Source organism: Pinus tabuliformis, chromosome 9 (assembly GCF_031772625.1).
Source record: "Pinus tabuliformis cultivar Carrire ecotype Pingquan chromosome 9, CPIR1, whole genome shotgun sequence".
Taxonomy (NCBI): domain Eukaryota; kingdom Viridiplantae; phylum Streptophyta; class Pinopsida; order Pinales; family Pinaceae; genus Pinus; species Pinus tabuliformis.
Window position 1 is genome coordinate 1,539,653,784 of NC_142307.1, and position 15,534 is coordinate 1,539,669,317.

The 15,534-nt window shown below is 42.6% G+C and overlaps 1 protein-coding gene across 1 annotated transcript in view; it reads left to right on the top strand.

Annotated features, from left to right (window-relative positions):
- The first annotated feature begins 325 nt into the window (after window positions 1-325).
- LOC149154492 (uncharacterized) overlaps window positions 326-15,534 on the top strand; it is a 342,939-nt gene continuing 327,730 nt past the window's right edge. The window contains exons 1-3 of the mRNA XM_089438702.1: window positions 326-688; window positions 782-876; window positions 1,275-1,332. Coding sequence (XP_089294828.1) covers window positions 400-688; window positions 782-876; window positions 1,275-1,332 — 442 coding nt within the window. The 5' untranslated portion in view covers window positions 326-399. The remainder of the gene's footprint in view (window positions 689-781; window positions 877-1,274; window positions 1,333-15,534) is intronic.

Sequence of the window (15,534 nt, forward strand, 5' to 3'; positions counted from 1 at the left end):
TTATTGGAATATGCATTCCATCTTTTAATGGGGAAGTCTATTCATGGCCGGCCTTCACATAAGTCGTCACCACAGTTAGTCAATGGTGAGATTAGGGAGTTGTATTAGGGATTTGAGATGGATTAACAAAGTGACGTCACCTTAAGGCTTCCCACATCATCTAAATCTTAAGTAGAGAATGGTGAGGATGTATGTTTTGACATAAAATTAGGGAGTTGCAGAAGGGATTTGAGGTGGATTAACAAAGTGACGTCACCTTGAAACTTCCCACGTCATCACACCATAAAAATAGAAAATGGTATGATTTCACAGTCTAATTCTCGTCATCTCTGAGTTTCAATCACATCCAACGGCAGTTAACCCCCATAGAATTTCAACGTGGATCGCCCCGCCGTCCAGATGGACGAAGAAGCACTTCTGTTAAACACGCCTACTAAGGAATGCCCAATATCGCTTTCGGCCTCGGCTCAGAAATCTGCTTCAAAAGCGGTCCGTGTCGCAGGACCGGACTACGAATTTGATGAATTGCACTGCGAGTTTAGCAGAGTTTTTCGAAATTTAGAGCGCAGAATGGAAATTTGGAATCAACTCTGCTCCAAGAAGACATTGATAGCCCTTCTTCTGGGTCAGGTGGCTTCTCTGCTGATAACATCCACTGGATTCTCCTCGACTGAGCTTAGCAACAGAGGTTTACATAATTCTAGCTTATGCTTTTGGCTCCGCGTTTGGTAGAAAAACATCTACTTGAATTTCAATTTTCTTAATGCCGATTATACTGCAGGAATTGTTGTACCGACCTCACAGTCCTTCTTGAATTATCTTCTTCTGTCAATTGTGTTTGGAAGTCAATTAATATATCGCAGGAGACGGCTTCGGGTAATGCATTTCTCATCTTTTAGTAAATTTTCAGCTTCTTGACTTTTGTTCAATTTTCTTTTCTGTCAAAACTCTGACTGCATTGACAATTGACAATGCACTACAAAGCTTCTTGGATTTCTACAATAAATGATGTTCCTTATCTATGGAGAGTCCATGCAGACTCCATGCATAGTAAATGCTTGTATTCTCATGTTGAATTTCCAGGCACTTTGTAGACTTATTGTTCCTATATCTGCAGGGTTGCAACATTAGAGATTGCCAATAAATTTGTTTGATTTTCATTTTCCAGAACAGAAGAAATCATTTTATTGTAAAAAGAAACCTAAACAAGGTTCTGGTTAATGGTTGTTAATGTATCTGATAGGTACTTACCCTGTACAAGTTTCGTGTTGCAGGCTCGGTGGTACTACTATGTTTTGTTGGCTTTCGTGGATGTTGAAGCTAACTATGTCGGTACGTAATCATATTTCCATCTGTTTTTCCGTTTTCGAAGTGCTTCCTTTAAACTCAACAGAACCATTACGACTCGCCCCAAGAGGTCTACAAGCGCTTCTGGAAGGCTAAGCTCTCACAACAACAGGATACTATCGTGTTTAAGTCGCCGAGTACTTGCACTTGGACTTGCCTCCAAGCACATATTTGTGTATAGGGGAATTTAACTTTGGTGGGTGCCCTGGCATGCCATTGCCTTCACTGCTGAATCGCAACCCCATTGATCACATTTTTATCTTCAGTAACATCTCTTTCTGTCTTCTGGATATGTCTGGAAAACATGACGAAGCTATAAAGCTTAATCTCATGCTTTCGTTCATTTTAAAAACTTAAAACTTTTTGAATTTTTAGGGAGATAGCTATCAAAGGAAACTTTAACTACAGCGAAATGCTGGCTACTCAAATTTTGGTATTTTTTTTTCCTTTGAAAAATATGTTTTATTGAATCTCTTTAGCTAAGCGGCTGTGCTAAGAGGGGCGTATCTGTGCCGTCAAAGTGACCTAGGACTTGCACCTGGCTTCATCCATTCCCACTTGGGGGGTTTTGAACACAGGTCTCCCGATTAATGCAAGGCCATTCACCTTGTTGCTTGCTGCTAGACCACACTCTCATTGGTGGATTTTGGTACTTAAAGTTTCTGATTGAATTTGCTCCAATATGACATTTATAGTGTACAAACATGTCGAGTTCTTTGAATTTCTAGGACGTTATGCAACCTGGATTGTGCGTCTGAAACGAAGAGACTGAAGGTTGCCTTTATTCTAGAAAGATTTGATAAAATGCCTCCCCTTTCAATGAGCTTGGATTCCCGTGATTTTGCAACTGATCGCGTCCAGTTCTTTTCAACTGTGATTGGTTTGAAGATTTTAATTGTTATATTTAATTGTCTGTACCGCTTTGGAATGCTAGGTAAGTGGTCAAAGATTGTTTTCCACCACAGTTAGGCATCTCCTCGCCATAATATAAATTTTCTCTACTTGAAGATGCATCTAACTTGAGATGCTTATCTATGAAAAATTGAGCTACTATTTCAATAATGGTGAGATAGTAATTTTTTTGTTGCCAAATTGCAAGGTATCCTGAATTAGCTGAATATTGCTAATCTCAATCATGTGGGTACTGATCACAATGCTGATTTAGCGTTTCTGTTCTTCTGCTTTTCTGATTTATAATTAAACCATAGGATTGTTCTATTAGCTAAATTTTTGAATGAGATGACTCCTTATAATATAAAACTTTCATAAAATAGTTAAAAAATGTTCTGACGGCACCCCTTGTCACATAATGCTATCAATCTCTATAGTAAAGATTTCTTTCGTTTAGAAATAAATTATATGTTAATGACAATAGAAGCAATGTAAGAACAATAGATAATGTTAAAAGGGACTTTAGAAACATGCTATAACATATCATCCCTAAGCTTTATTAATGTTTTGGAAGATACGAAGCTCTATGGAAGGGGGTTCTCCCGATCCATCAATAGATTTTGTTGTTTAGGCAAGTTCTGCATTTGGGAGAGTCCTTGTACGTCTCCCACCAACTAAATGCATTCTTCTTCTACTCCTAGACATGTTCCATTATACATTATAGAGTATCATCATGTGTTAAAGCGAATTAGTATACATCTCGAGTTATGTTGTATGGAAAGGTTTTCAATCTTAATCTTTTCCAGTTAGTCATTTTTATAGCATTGGGCATTGATTGGCCGAAAGCCCTGAACAGCTTCCTGTAGGGTCTGTTAAAGAACTGTTTCAGTGCCCAGCCAGCCAAACCTGGCCCCAAAAGGCCAAACTTGACATGTCAAACTCAAAACATTGATGAAAAATCCCAAACCCTAATTTTTTCCATAAGAATTCTGCCATTCTGTTTTGTTGCTTGTTTCTTTCATTCTAAATTTATGTTTTCTTTGGCAATGAAGTGGAGAGCTGAAGACTATCTTTGAGCAAAGAGGAAAGCTGAGGATACTCTCTAGAATTTGTGCTGTAAGTGTGTTTTGAAGGAATTATAAGAAATGTTATCAGTACCATTGGACTGGATCAGAACTGGCCAGTTTAAAGCAGTTCACAAAAAAATAATCTGAGAACCTGTTGCCAAATCAGAACCTGATGCTGAATTTGCCCATTGGCTGGTTTGGGACAGAACTGTCTGAACTAACTGGTTTGACCCGTTCCAATCTGGACTGACCCTCAAAAGCCTGGGCCCCACCTGTTTGCCATCATGCCCAAAAACCTGGCTCTTGGACCCAGTTTTCTGGCTGGTTTTACCGCCATGCCTACAAATTTGGTTCTTCATCTTAGTTTCTTGACTGGTTTCATTCTGGTCTGTTTCTGGTGTTACCCTTAGCCAGTTCCAGTTCTGATCACATTGATTTTACGTGTTGTCTCTGCTTTTAAAAGTTGTGGACTGATGAGATAAGTTCCCAAATCAAAGCTAAAGGTCTTTTACTAGTACAAGATCCAAAAAATGTGTATTAGTGCATATTTAAACCTTATTGCAGCGCTGTCTGCATTAAGGTAACTGCACTTTAATTCTGAACATATTTGATTTTCTCAAAAAAGCATATTAGTACCACTAGTGGCCTTGGCAAAGAATGGGATGCCAGGTTGAAATTGCACATTGATAAGGAGACTTCATGTTAAGGGCATGATGCAAATGCTCCATTGACAACTATGCCTTCGAATTCCTTCATTAGTTGAACAGTATTAATATATTGAGATTTTGGTTTTCTTAAAGTTGATGAAATTATGTGCTACTGGTATCAGTCCACACAATGAATGGTTGGTCTTTCATCTTGTTCACCTATTGGGGCGTGAATGGAAATTTTCAATGGTTTGTCATGCTTTACATTTTTCATAGTTGCCTTTTTTTTGGAAAATACATCTCATATTTATAGAAAAATATTTACATGTATAGTTTAAGCCTTAAGGTCATTAGGAATATCTTGAACCTGCTCATCAAATTGTATAGTTTCATTCTCTCTTCTTACCCGTGCATTCAATACAAATCTATTATGCCTTTTTCCTGCCATCTGGGAAAGAAAGCGTTTTGACAACCATCCAAAGTGTTTATGCTATTATCATCCAATTGAAGAAACCATTTACGTGCATCTTTCTTCAAAGGTAAAGTAAATATAGCATTATCTCCATGGAATATAGAAAATTTATCAAGTGATTTAGGGATATTATGGGGTTGACCAGCAATAGCAAAAAATCAAAGGGCCTATAACAATACCTTAACCAAGTAGCAGTGTAATATTCCTAGTGGGAAATATTAAGTGATAACAACAAATAAAGCATAAACATGTAACCATAAAACTAACACACCAACATAATGACAAATTGCACCAGAAATTGTACCAAGAGCTGAGCCATTTTATTAACTAAGAAAACAAGGTACATATAAATGAAGAAGAGGAACCTGGGCTTGCTACAACAAGCTAGTCAAGTCCCAAGTGAAAATGGAGCTGCCCAAGTGCTGGAAACTGCTCTCCCCAAGTCTTTGCGCTGGCCCAGTAAATTCTGCTACTGTTGGATGGAATGGAATTGGTGTTTCGGCCCTCTAAACTGCTCGGAAAATTCTAGGAAATTAACTGGAGCCTCCTCACAAGGAACCCAGAATAACCCAGAAAAATCTCATGGACCCAAGTGGTGGAAATGGTCCCGGAGTGAACTGCGCCCTTCTCCAATAATTTCTGCTATTGACTGCTGACTAGAACACTGATTTTTGCCAGAAATACTGCCCAGAAAATTCTATGAAATTAACCCCAGACTCCTCTCACCAAACCCACAAAAACCCAGAAAGGGTTTGGGCTGAATCCACTGACCCCTGGTGACCCCCAACAAGTGCAAATCGCCCAATCTGGCCAGAAAATGCCCCACAATTTGATATTACGGAATTATGCCTAAATCTACCACTGGCTAAATTCTCCCTTGAGGTATACCTCCAATCTTCGACCCTTATCTCTCCACAATTCTTCTCGCTTCTTCCCTTGTGTAGGCTAAGCTGAAAACTCCTACGCACTTTTAGATGAAGAGAATTTTGTCCCACAGATTTGTTGCTCTATATCCTTGCAAAATCACCACAAAATTCTTGGGTTCAACTAGGAAAATCATCCCGCAAATAATGCAGACTCCAACTCGCTGTATGTTAGACCACAATGAATAACTTGAATTGCCTCTACGCTTAGGAAATACGCAGAGCAGGGAATACTATTGTCAATGAAGCTCTATGAAAGCCCAACAATGGACTCTCTGAATTCCCAACTAGGGAGGCACTCGAAGTCCTTCGAAGATGGGGTGGATTTCTGTCTGGATTCCTGTGCTAAACAACACTCTACCCTTGCGCCAAACAACTCCAAGAGAAGATGAAGTGTTAAGTGTAATAGTCAAAAGATGATCCACAAAATGAGTCCCTCCTCTTTTTATATTTTCTCTCTATCCTTCTAAACTATTTTTAATATAATTTTATTGGTGGGGGCCATTTTCCACTTAGTTACTTTTTCCACCATTTTAATAAAATAATAATTTGCCGCCAATCTGCAATACAATAATACTTGCCACCTTTCTCCAAAATACTAGTTGCCCCTTATAATTAATATTAACAATATTGGGCAAAATTCCCATGCTTACAAAATTGGGGATATTAACGTCCACCCTGCCAAAAATTGCTTGTCTTCAAGCAATGCCCGAACAAGCACTCTCTCTATCAATCGACCCAAATGGCTACTGCAAACACTACCCAGGTCCCAAATGTGACACTGAGTCATCCCTATCCCCAACACTATCGTGTTATGAAGGAGTCCCTCGATACCAGGGTCCCAAGCCATCCTGATCAACGTGAAACACCCCTTGCTCCACTCACTTTCCAACCTAGTACAGGCACCCGAAGCCCTCTGCATACTGTCAGTAAGTAGCATCATGATAATATAAAGTCTTGATCAGCTCGTTGTGCAACTGCTCTACTAAGTCATCCATCTCATGCACCCCAAGGGTGGACTCCTGAAGATACAATCCAACCCCGGTGGAGATGAATCCTCACTCGCATGATCCTTTCCTTATCTCCTCCTCTTGGTCATCCCTCCATGCTGGTGAAATCCCCCATGCCAACAACGAATCACTAAAATCCAATGGAAGGTTGGAATGATCTCCCCCAATCAAAACCAACTCATCCCTAAGGGTCGCTGAACTGTCAAGTACTGTGACGCCAAGGTCCCATTCCCATTGTAGGAAGAAAATGTCCTGCTGACCCTACCCCACTTAGGTCATGACTGATTGCCCAACGTCTTCGTACCAAAGCCTCCTGTCCTGTAACTCTTGGCCATAATATATGTGATGATCGAGGTTATGCCCAACCTGCCCAAGCGACTCAGCAATGCCAGAGCCTATCACTCCATGGTTGGCCCAAATCCTAAGCAACAACTTGCCTCGCCATATGATGAAGACCTCGGTGATCCCCCATGTGTCAGTCTGAGAATGAACCAAATCACCGACTATCCTGACCATACTCACTAAGAAATGGAGTGTCCCACCAATCAACTGGATCCCTAGATCCCATAACCATACTAGAGGTCCACAACTCCCAATCCTCACTTCCTATTGTAGTGACATGAAACTAGCTATTGGGACTCCTCTGTGCCTCGTATTTGACCCCTGTATGTATGCAATAGATGGGCACCAAGCATCAAGAATCTGTCCCGTGTATGACAAACTGCTATGCTCTTGCTAGACCACACAACGAAACTTGCTATCCCAACTCCTGATGTACTTGGATACTGCCTGGAGCCTAGGCATCCTCCTGCCAATGAGGACTACCATCCCCTGTACCTCATGCTCACATAACACCTCGGGCTGCCTGCCAATAGTGCACCTTGCAACTCCCTCACGATCACCTCCCCAAGCCTGCACCCATCAACTTGTGTCCTGACCAAATGCCACCACCAAGAAGTCTCTCCCCGGATACTCTCTGTCCCAACTAACTGTCTTGAGCGAGCCTCTCGTGTCCTGTTGCTCGTGATGAAGGTGTCAAGGGACAACATCCAACTCCTCTGTGCCTACAAATAATGTAGAAGTGAGAGAGGCATGCGAGTCCCCATGGATATCATCAAATGATGCTCATCCACGTCCTCATCGATCCTAGGTGATCGATACCCAATGGCATGCTTGTCGTCTCTATTAGGCGGTCTCCCTGGTGGTAATGCTCCAAAATCCCAATGGGAAGCATCACACATCACTACATACAACCAAGCATCCTGGCGCTCCCCAGCATAAGAACATGTATCTTCATGCCCCTTGGCACATGAATGCACCCAATTGCACACCTCTGTGCACTGCTGGACACCACTACCAGCTGCCATAACATCCCAAATCATCTGGTATCCCTCCTGTGACGAAGTAGCTGTCACTCCATGTGAAACCTCAAGGTGATGTGAATTGCTCCTCCTACTCCACAGTGCAAGCCCGCACAACACGACACTCCTCTGTGCACCTCAGTAGAACATTGAACTCTGTGGCACGACTCTATGCACCACCGAACACCTACGCCAACCGCTGCACCACCCTGCATCCTAGGCCATCCCACATGAGTCCATGCATTTGCTACTTTGCTAGTGAATCCACTACATGCTAACGGAAATGATACTACTGTGCCTAGCCTTAGTAGCTCCTACGTCCAATATGCCAATAAGAGAGCACAATCTCCATACAATGCCCTGACTGATGGCCTACTGATGGCACTTCCTCCGACTAGCCCCTGCTAGAGTATGTTGATCATCCTACAATCCCATGTACGCCCAACATCCCTGGACAACCCGCAAAGTCTGCCTGCCCCCCTGTCACTCCAACCCGATGCTAGTGCTGATGGAGAGCTGAAAGTGTGTGGGTGCTCGGTCACCGGATCCATCACACTGCTAATATATTCACTAACCAAGCCCATGCTGTGATGGGGAATCCCACTTGGATCCCAACAACAATCTGGCCCTCGTACTCCTCTAGTAATCCACGACCTCTATTGAAATGCGGCCATGGATGTACCCGACCACCTAACCTACCCCATCGGGTACCAACTCAGTACGTCTTGCCATCCAATCCTAAAGGAGGGATTGAATGTATAATCTCTCGTGTATGGGACAAGCCCTCCATGCCGACATTGTGCCATACTCAACTCAAGTCGTTGGCCCTTGCTGACTCGATCATCCCCTATGCACTGTCTCGACAACTATGCCTCTCTCAATCCAATGCATAAGGGTGAGATAATAATGTTGTGGACCCCATCAACGTGCCTCTGAAGCGAACTCTGTTGAAATCCCAACTTGTGCTGTCTACGCTGCCCTTTGTCAATGTCTAGCTCCAAGGATGGCTGCACATCCTCCTCCATCACGACCTCAACTTGAGCCTCCAACTGCTCCTCCATCGACAACCCATCATATAAAACATCCTCACTGGTCAACTGTAGATGACTGTCATCTGGCAACTCTCTCATAGATCTAAATGCCTCTATACCTATCGACTCCTCATCAATAATGGAGATGTCTCCCAGCACCTCATCAACCTGTGATGCGCTGCTATCACCTAAAAACTTGGTCACAACACTGGGTACTTCATCAACTGTCGACATCTCATCAACAAGTGTATGCTCAACTGTCTCCTTGCCATCCATGGCCCCTTCAAGTACTTTTCCATCTTCTGCCTTGATCCTCCTCATCATCCCTGCATAATTCCATTGAATTCCCGCTGATTTGTGCAGGTCTCTTAGTTCACCGAACTCCCAAAAGGAGAGGGATGCCTAAATGTCATGTCCCAATGTTTGGTATTCCCTCCAATTTGCTGCCAATAACTCCAAATCAGTTGCAATCATGTCTTACCATCTATTGATGGTGCTAGACCCGCCAACATTCAGGGGATCACCCCGGTATGAAGTCCCAACTAGACCTCACACCATTTGGTGTGGGAGTCCCATCCGGTATGATGGCCCGGTTGCCATTATCTTAAGGATTTGCCTCAACTCTTGCTTGTTAGCACAAGAGAGTGGTTCACTTTGTCTTCGAGAAGTGAGGTTCGTGTGCCTGGTGAGTGTAAGTGTACTTGTGTCAATGGTTCTTTCACTGTGAGGGGAAGAAGGTGAAGGTGAGTTCTAGGTTGAAAGGGATCAGTCCCAACTCGGCTAGGAACACACAACACAAAGGACATACATAGCTTCCGGTGGAGTAGTCCACTCGGATGCGGCAGTCACAACATACAAGGTAAGATAACACGTACAACACTCACGGAACAGTCCGAACGAGTGCAACGGTTGTTACAACAAGGTTCATGTGAAAGGTCTGTCTAATGTTCGGCAGAGTAGTCGACATGGACGGGACAACATTAATAGCATATACAACACATTTCCATTAATAGATTATGCATTACAACAAATGAATCAGTTCAGATGTAGAACACAGGTTAAATCAACATGCATTACAAGTGTTAAAGATCAGTCTTACAACAAATACAATACATGTGTGAAAATGTGCTGGCCTGTTAACAGGCTTCTGAATTAAGCGAAAGTTCCAAGACACATTGTTACACCATACATCACTAACCCCGTTAGCGGGGCGTTGGAGCCACTACTTACTCCTCAAAGAAAAGATTACAGACTCTCTTGGCTATGTGGGAGGAGCTGAGGTGAAAAGTCCTTTCATGTACAAATGAGGGGGGTATTTATAGCCAAGGGTGAAATTGACCCTTGTGGTTGTTCGACTACCCTCATGACCATTCGACTTCCATGACTTTTCGACTTACATGACTCTATGTTCAACAAGTGGGTCTCTTGGACTTCCACGTTACATCACATTGATTGACAACAAGCCCATAGTGGAGATGTGGGCAACATGACTCATGACTTGACTCGACATGACTTGACATGACAATGCTGGTACATTCGTGCTGCTGTTGGAGTGCATGTCGAGCTATAGTGCTGTTGAGTGATGGATGTCTTCATGGTGTATCATAGCTTCACCTCCGCATGGCGAAGTGCGCGGAGTCTTCGATGGTCCTTGGTTCGCTTGATGAAGCTTTAGCATGTTGTTCCTTGCTTTCATGCTGGAAGGCTTGACAGGCTCACTTGTTCGCGAAGGTGCATGTTCGTTGCGTTCATCTGCTTCGCATGCTTCATTTGTTCGTCTGTTGGTGAACTTGTCCATCTGCATGTGCTCCCTTTGTTCATCCCGTTCGTCATCTTGACATGTTTGTTGGTATACTGGTACCTGTAGTCACTCATGACACGACGACATCAAATCCAAAACCTCCTAGTCTACAAGGACACATGATCATTCAGATGCAGGTGACTGGGAGAGGATGATGGCTCCGAGCAACTGCGAATGAAAATTGTGCAAGAGTCACTGAGAGATGAAGACAGACAATCTGAGTCGACAGTGACTGTCTGCAAGGTCTGGCTCGGCTGGGAGGCAAAATTGTGCAAATTTTGGGAGGGATAGTCTGGGTTGCAGGAGGGCAAGGCAGGCATGCTTTGCGCATTTTCCGGAACGAACAGTCAGCAGGGGCTGGACAACTAGTTTTGTGCAATTTTCCAGAGGAACGGGCCGAGCTGCATGAAGGGTCAACAGGCAGGGATTGCACAGTTTTTCTGGGGAACTGCCTGAGAGATTGGCAGCTAGAAATACGCAATTCCCAGAGGAAACTGCTAGTTGGATGCTGGATCACTGGGAGATAGAACTACGCAATTCCCAAAGGGAACTGCCAGTTGGATGCTGGGTCATTGGCAGCCAAAACTGCGCAATTCCTATAGGGAACTGCCAGTTGGCTGCTGGGTCACTGGCAGCCAGTTTTGCGCAATTCCTAGAGGGAACTGCTAATTGGCTGCTGGAGTCACTGGTAGCCAAAACTACGCAATTCCCAAAGGGAACTGCCAGTTGGCTGCTGGGGTCATTGGCTGTCAAAACTTCGCAATTCCCAGAGGGAACAGCCAGTTGGCAGCAGAAATTGCGCAATTCCTGGAGGGAACAGACAGTCTACTGCTAGGAGCTGCTGGCTGGGAAAAACTGCACTGAGGCCGAGGCCAGCCTGTTGATCATCTCTGTGCAATTTCTGAGTTGAGCTGACTGATGGGCAGCAGAAGGCATGCTCATGAGCACTGCACAATTTCTGAGATGAACAGTCGATCAACTATCCGGATGGCCAGCATGAGAGTTGATTGGGTTGCTTGCGGGCAACACAACTTGAAAGGACTAGCTTGGTGCTTCTGCGCTGTTCTGGTTGACAGTCGATCGAGTCGAAAGTAGGGTGATGGTCCGGCTGTCAGTGAGGAGTCTGGTCATCAAAACTTCAGCAAAAATGACTAAGTGTGTGAACAGTCGAAAGATGTATAGGTGATCATATGAACACACACTTGCATGACTTGACGACGAAACGACCAAACCATCTAGACACACATGTTCAACATGACTGACCGACGGTGCAAGCGACAAGCGCGACACTCGTGATTGATCGTTCATGATCGAGACGACGCTTGTGCGACAGTGAATGTGACTCCGTGTGTGAGTGCGACAGATGCTTTCATGCGAACACAACAAACACATACGAAGCAAAGACTTTGAGCATAACCAGAACACGGTCGCAAGCATGACTTAGACATCAACATGCAGGGACTTGAATGCAATAAACAAGCAAGGCAAATGTAAAGACTCACACAAGCTCACGGAGTGAACCCGAGTGCGTGCAGTCATCAAGTGAAACTCTTCAGGGGAGGCTCCGAAATTGGTGCAGGCCAAAATTTTGGAGGGTGGTTGTAGCCGCTACAACACCATCTTGATGCATTAGTGGATTTGTTGTATAATTAGAATGGTCTTGATTCCCAATTGTGGTATGAGTCAACTACTCCCCCACATCAATCATCATTTGTTGCATCCTAATCACCTCATTCAAGGCTACTGCCATGTTGTTTGATTTTAACCTTTCTTTGGATCCCATGATTTCTTAGCTTTATATTCTGGTCTTGTCATCACTTGGCTTAAGGCCCATCGCCAGCGAAGATCATGGCTTTGATACCACTGTAATATTCCCAGTGGGAAGTGATAACAACAAATAAAGCATAGACATGTAACGATAAAACTAACACACCAACATAATGACAAATTGCACCAGAAATTGTACCAAGAGCTGAGCCATTTTATTAACTAAGAAAACAAGGTACATATAAATGAAGAAGAGGAACCTGGGCTTGCTACAACAAGCTAGTCAAGGCCCAGGTGAAAATGGAGCTACCCAAGTCCTAGAAATTGCTCTCCCCAAGTCTCTGTGCTAGCCCAATAAATTCTGCTAATGCTGGCTAGAATGGAATTGGTTTTTCGGCCCTCTAAACTACTCAGGAAATTCCAGGAAATTAACTGGAGCCTCCTCACAAAGAACCCGGAATAACCTAGAAAAATCTCATGGACCCAAGTGGTGGAAATGTTCCCGGAGTGAATTGTGCCCTTCTCCAATAATACCTACTATTGGCTGCGGACTAGAACACTGATTTCTGGCAGAAATATTCCCCAGAAAATTCTACAAAATTAACCCCAGACTCTTCTCACCAAACCCACAAAAACCCAAAAATTGTTTACGCTGAATCCCCAGACCCCGGTGATCCCAACAAATGCAAATTGCCCAATTTGGCCAGAAAACGCCCCACAGTTTGATATTACGGAATTATGCCCAAATCTACCACTAGCTAAATTCTCCCTTGAGGTATACCTCCAATCTCCGACCCTTATCTCTCCACAATTCTTCTCCCTTCTTCCCTTGTGTAGGCTAAGCCAGAAACCCCTACGCACTTCCAAATGAAGAGAATTTTGTCCCACAGATTTGTTGCTCTCTATCCCTGCAAAATCACCACAAAATTCTTGGCTCCAACTAGGAAAATCTTCCTGCAAATAACCCAGACTCCAACTCGCTGTATGCTAGACCACAATGAATAACTCGAATTGCCTCTATGCTCAGGAAATACGCAGAGCTGGGAATACTATTGTCAATGAAGCTCTATGAAAGCCCAACAATGGACTCTTTGAATTCCCAACTAGGGAGGCACTCGAAGTCCTCCGAAGATGGGGTGGAATTCTGCCTAGAATTCCTGTGCTAAACAACACTCTACCCTTGCGCTAAACAACTCCAAGAGAAGATGAAGTGTTAAGTGTAATAGTCAAAATATGATCCACAAAATGAGTCCCTCCTCCTTTTATATTTTCTCTCCATCCTTCTAAACTCTTTTTAATATTATTTTATTGGTGGGGGCCATTTTCCACTTAGTTACTTTTTCCACCATTTTAATAAAATAATAATTTGCCGCCAATCTGCAATAAAATAATACTTGCCACCTTTATCCAAAATACTAGTTGTCCCTTTTAATTAATATTACCAAAATTTGGCAAAATTCCCATGCTTACAAAATTGGGGATATTACAAGCAGCCATATTTTTTCGAGGATTAAGGGGCCCCAAGTTACTTGCAAACAAATACCTTATGTCTTGGATAGATTCAAACCCCAAATTATCTTTAACTTCTTTAACCTCAGGAATTTGCTCGTTCAATCTTCTTCCATAAACTCTTTCTGGTTTAGGGATTAGATCAACAAGTCCTTCATATGAACATCTTTTAGAATATCTTTTAGGTTAATTTTCTTTAGGTGAAGTCACTAGGTGAGATATGCAAAATTAATTTAAGGATTATGCTAATCAAAATAAAACACAAATTTAACTTCTTCAAACTTTTGGGAGATGGAATTTATCCCTAGCAACAATACCAAAATATTACCTCTTCAAATTGCATCTAAATGGAAAACTCCTACTCCTAATCCAAGGATGCAACCTAGAATTAAGCCTCAGACAAGTATCACTGTCACATCAATACACTCCTCTCATTTTTGGCAAGCTCTCTAAAGTCCAAGTGGGGTAACATTCTTTGTTGGATGATTAAATGTAAGCCTATAAATAATATATCAGTGAGAGCCTTGGACTTAAGATGTAAATCTGATTTATGATGAAATATGATGTGCAGGTTTATCCTTAGAAATATCACCAGTAAGCTAAACCTAAATAAAGATAAGACTTGCAAAGTAAAGAGGATTAACACTTAGAAGTATAATGGTGTGATGCTTCATAGAAGTAAATTCGGGCATTAAGAAACTAAAACATACACTAGTTAAATCCAATTATTTATAAGAAATTATATGTACATTGAACCTGTAACTCAAATCTGGTTTATGATATTTTTGAAGGTAATTTATAGATTTAAACGGGTGGTGAAAACCACTTGTTAAACCTATTTAATTATATGCAATAAATAATCAATAGGTAACTTGTCGAAGGAACTTAGCTTGAGTGGTATGGCACATGTTTTGTGTCCCCAGCTGTGTGGGTTCAAGTCTCCGGAAACACGCTGTAAGCTGGTCCTTGTGGCATTTATGAAATTGTTGTTCCACTTGGTGAAATAGTGGCAGCTGTATGTACGAAGTTGCCGATTCCACTAAGGGGAATGTATTCATTCCTGTTTGAAAAAAAAACCATGCAATTCTGATTTGTAGCATAGAAATTTAATTTACAAATTTGCTCCTCAAAATGGTGCAATGACTATGTAAAACCCTCCAACTGTGGCATGCATGGTTCCAAGGGTGAGACATCTCATCAAAACAGTGATAAGGTGATCCAAGTGTGGAATCCAATGTGTAATCAGCTCTCTAGAAAGTTGCCAATGATCATATACCATATAGTGAGGGGTCAAATTCTCCTCAAAACATATGTCTGTGTGCAAGAAGGGTCAATGACCTCATGAAGAAAGGGGATTGACCCATGAAATCTAGCAAAATATCCATGAAATATGATATGTGCCTCAACATGTGTGCCAAGAGAGGGAGTGCTCCACTTAGGATTATAAGTCATCCTCCCTCTAACAAACTACAATACAAGGGCAAAAGCTCTCGAAAAGGCTAGGTGCTCCTTGGTAGGCCCCCTCAACCATATAGATGCATCAAAATATGTAGAACAGGGAGGACGCTCCACATGAGAGTTTGTTTTATGATTTTTATGTGTCAACATGTTGCAATTAATACCCAAAGTGCTAGGGAACTCTTCACCCAAGCCAAAATGTGACATACATACATGGATCCATGCTTATTTCTAAAGGGGAAGTCTGCTC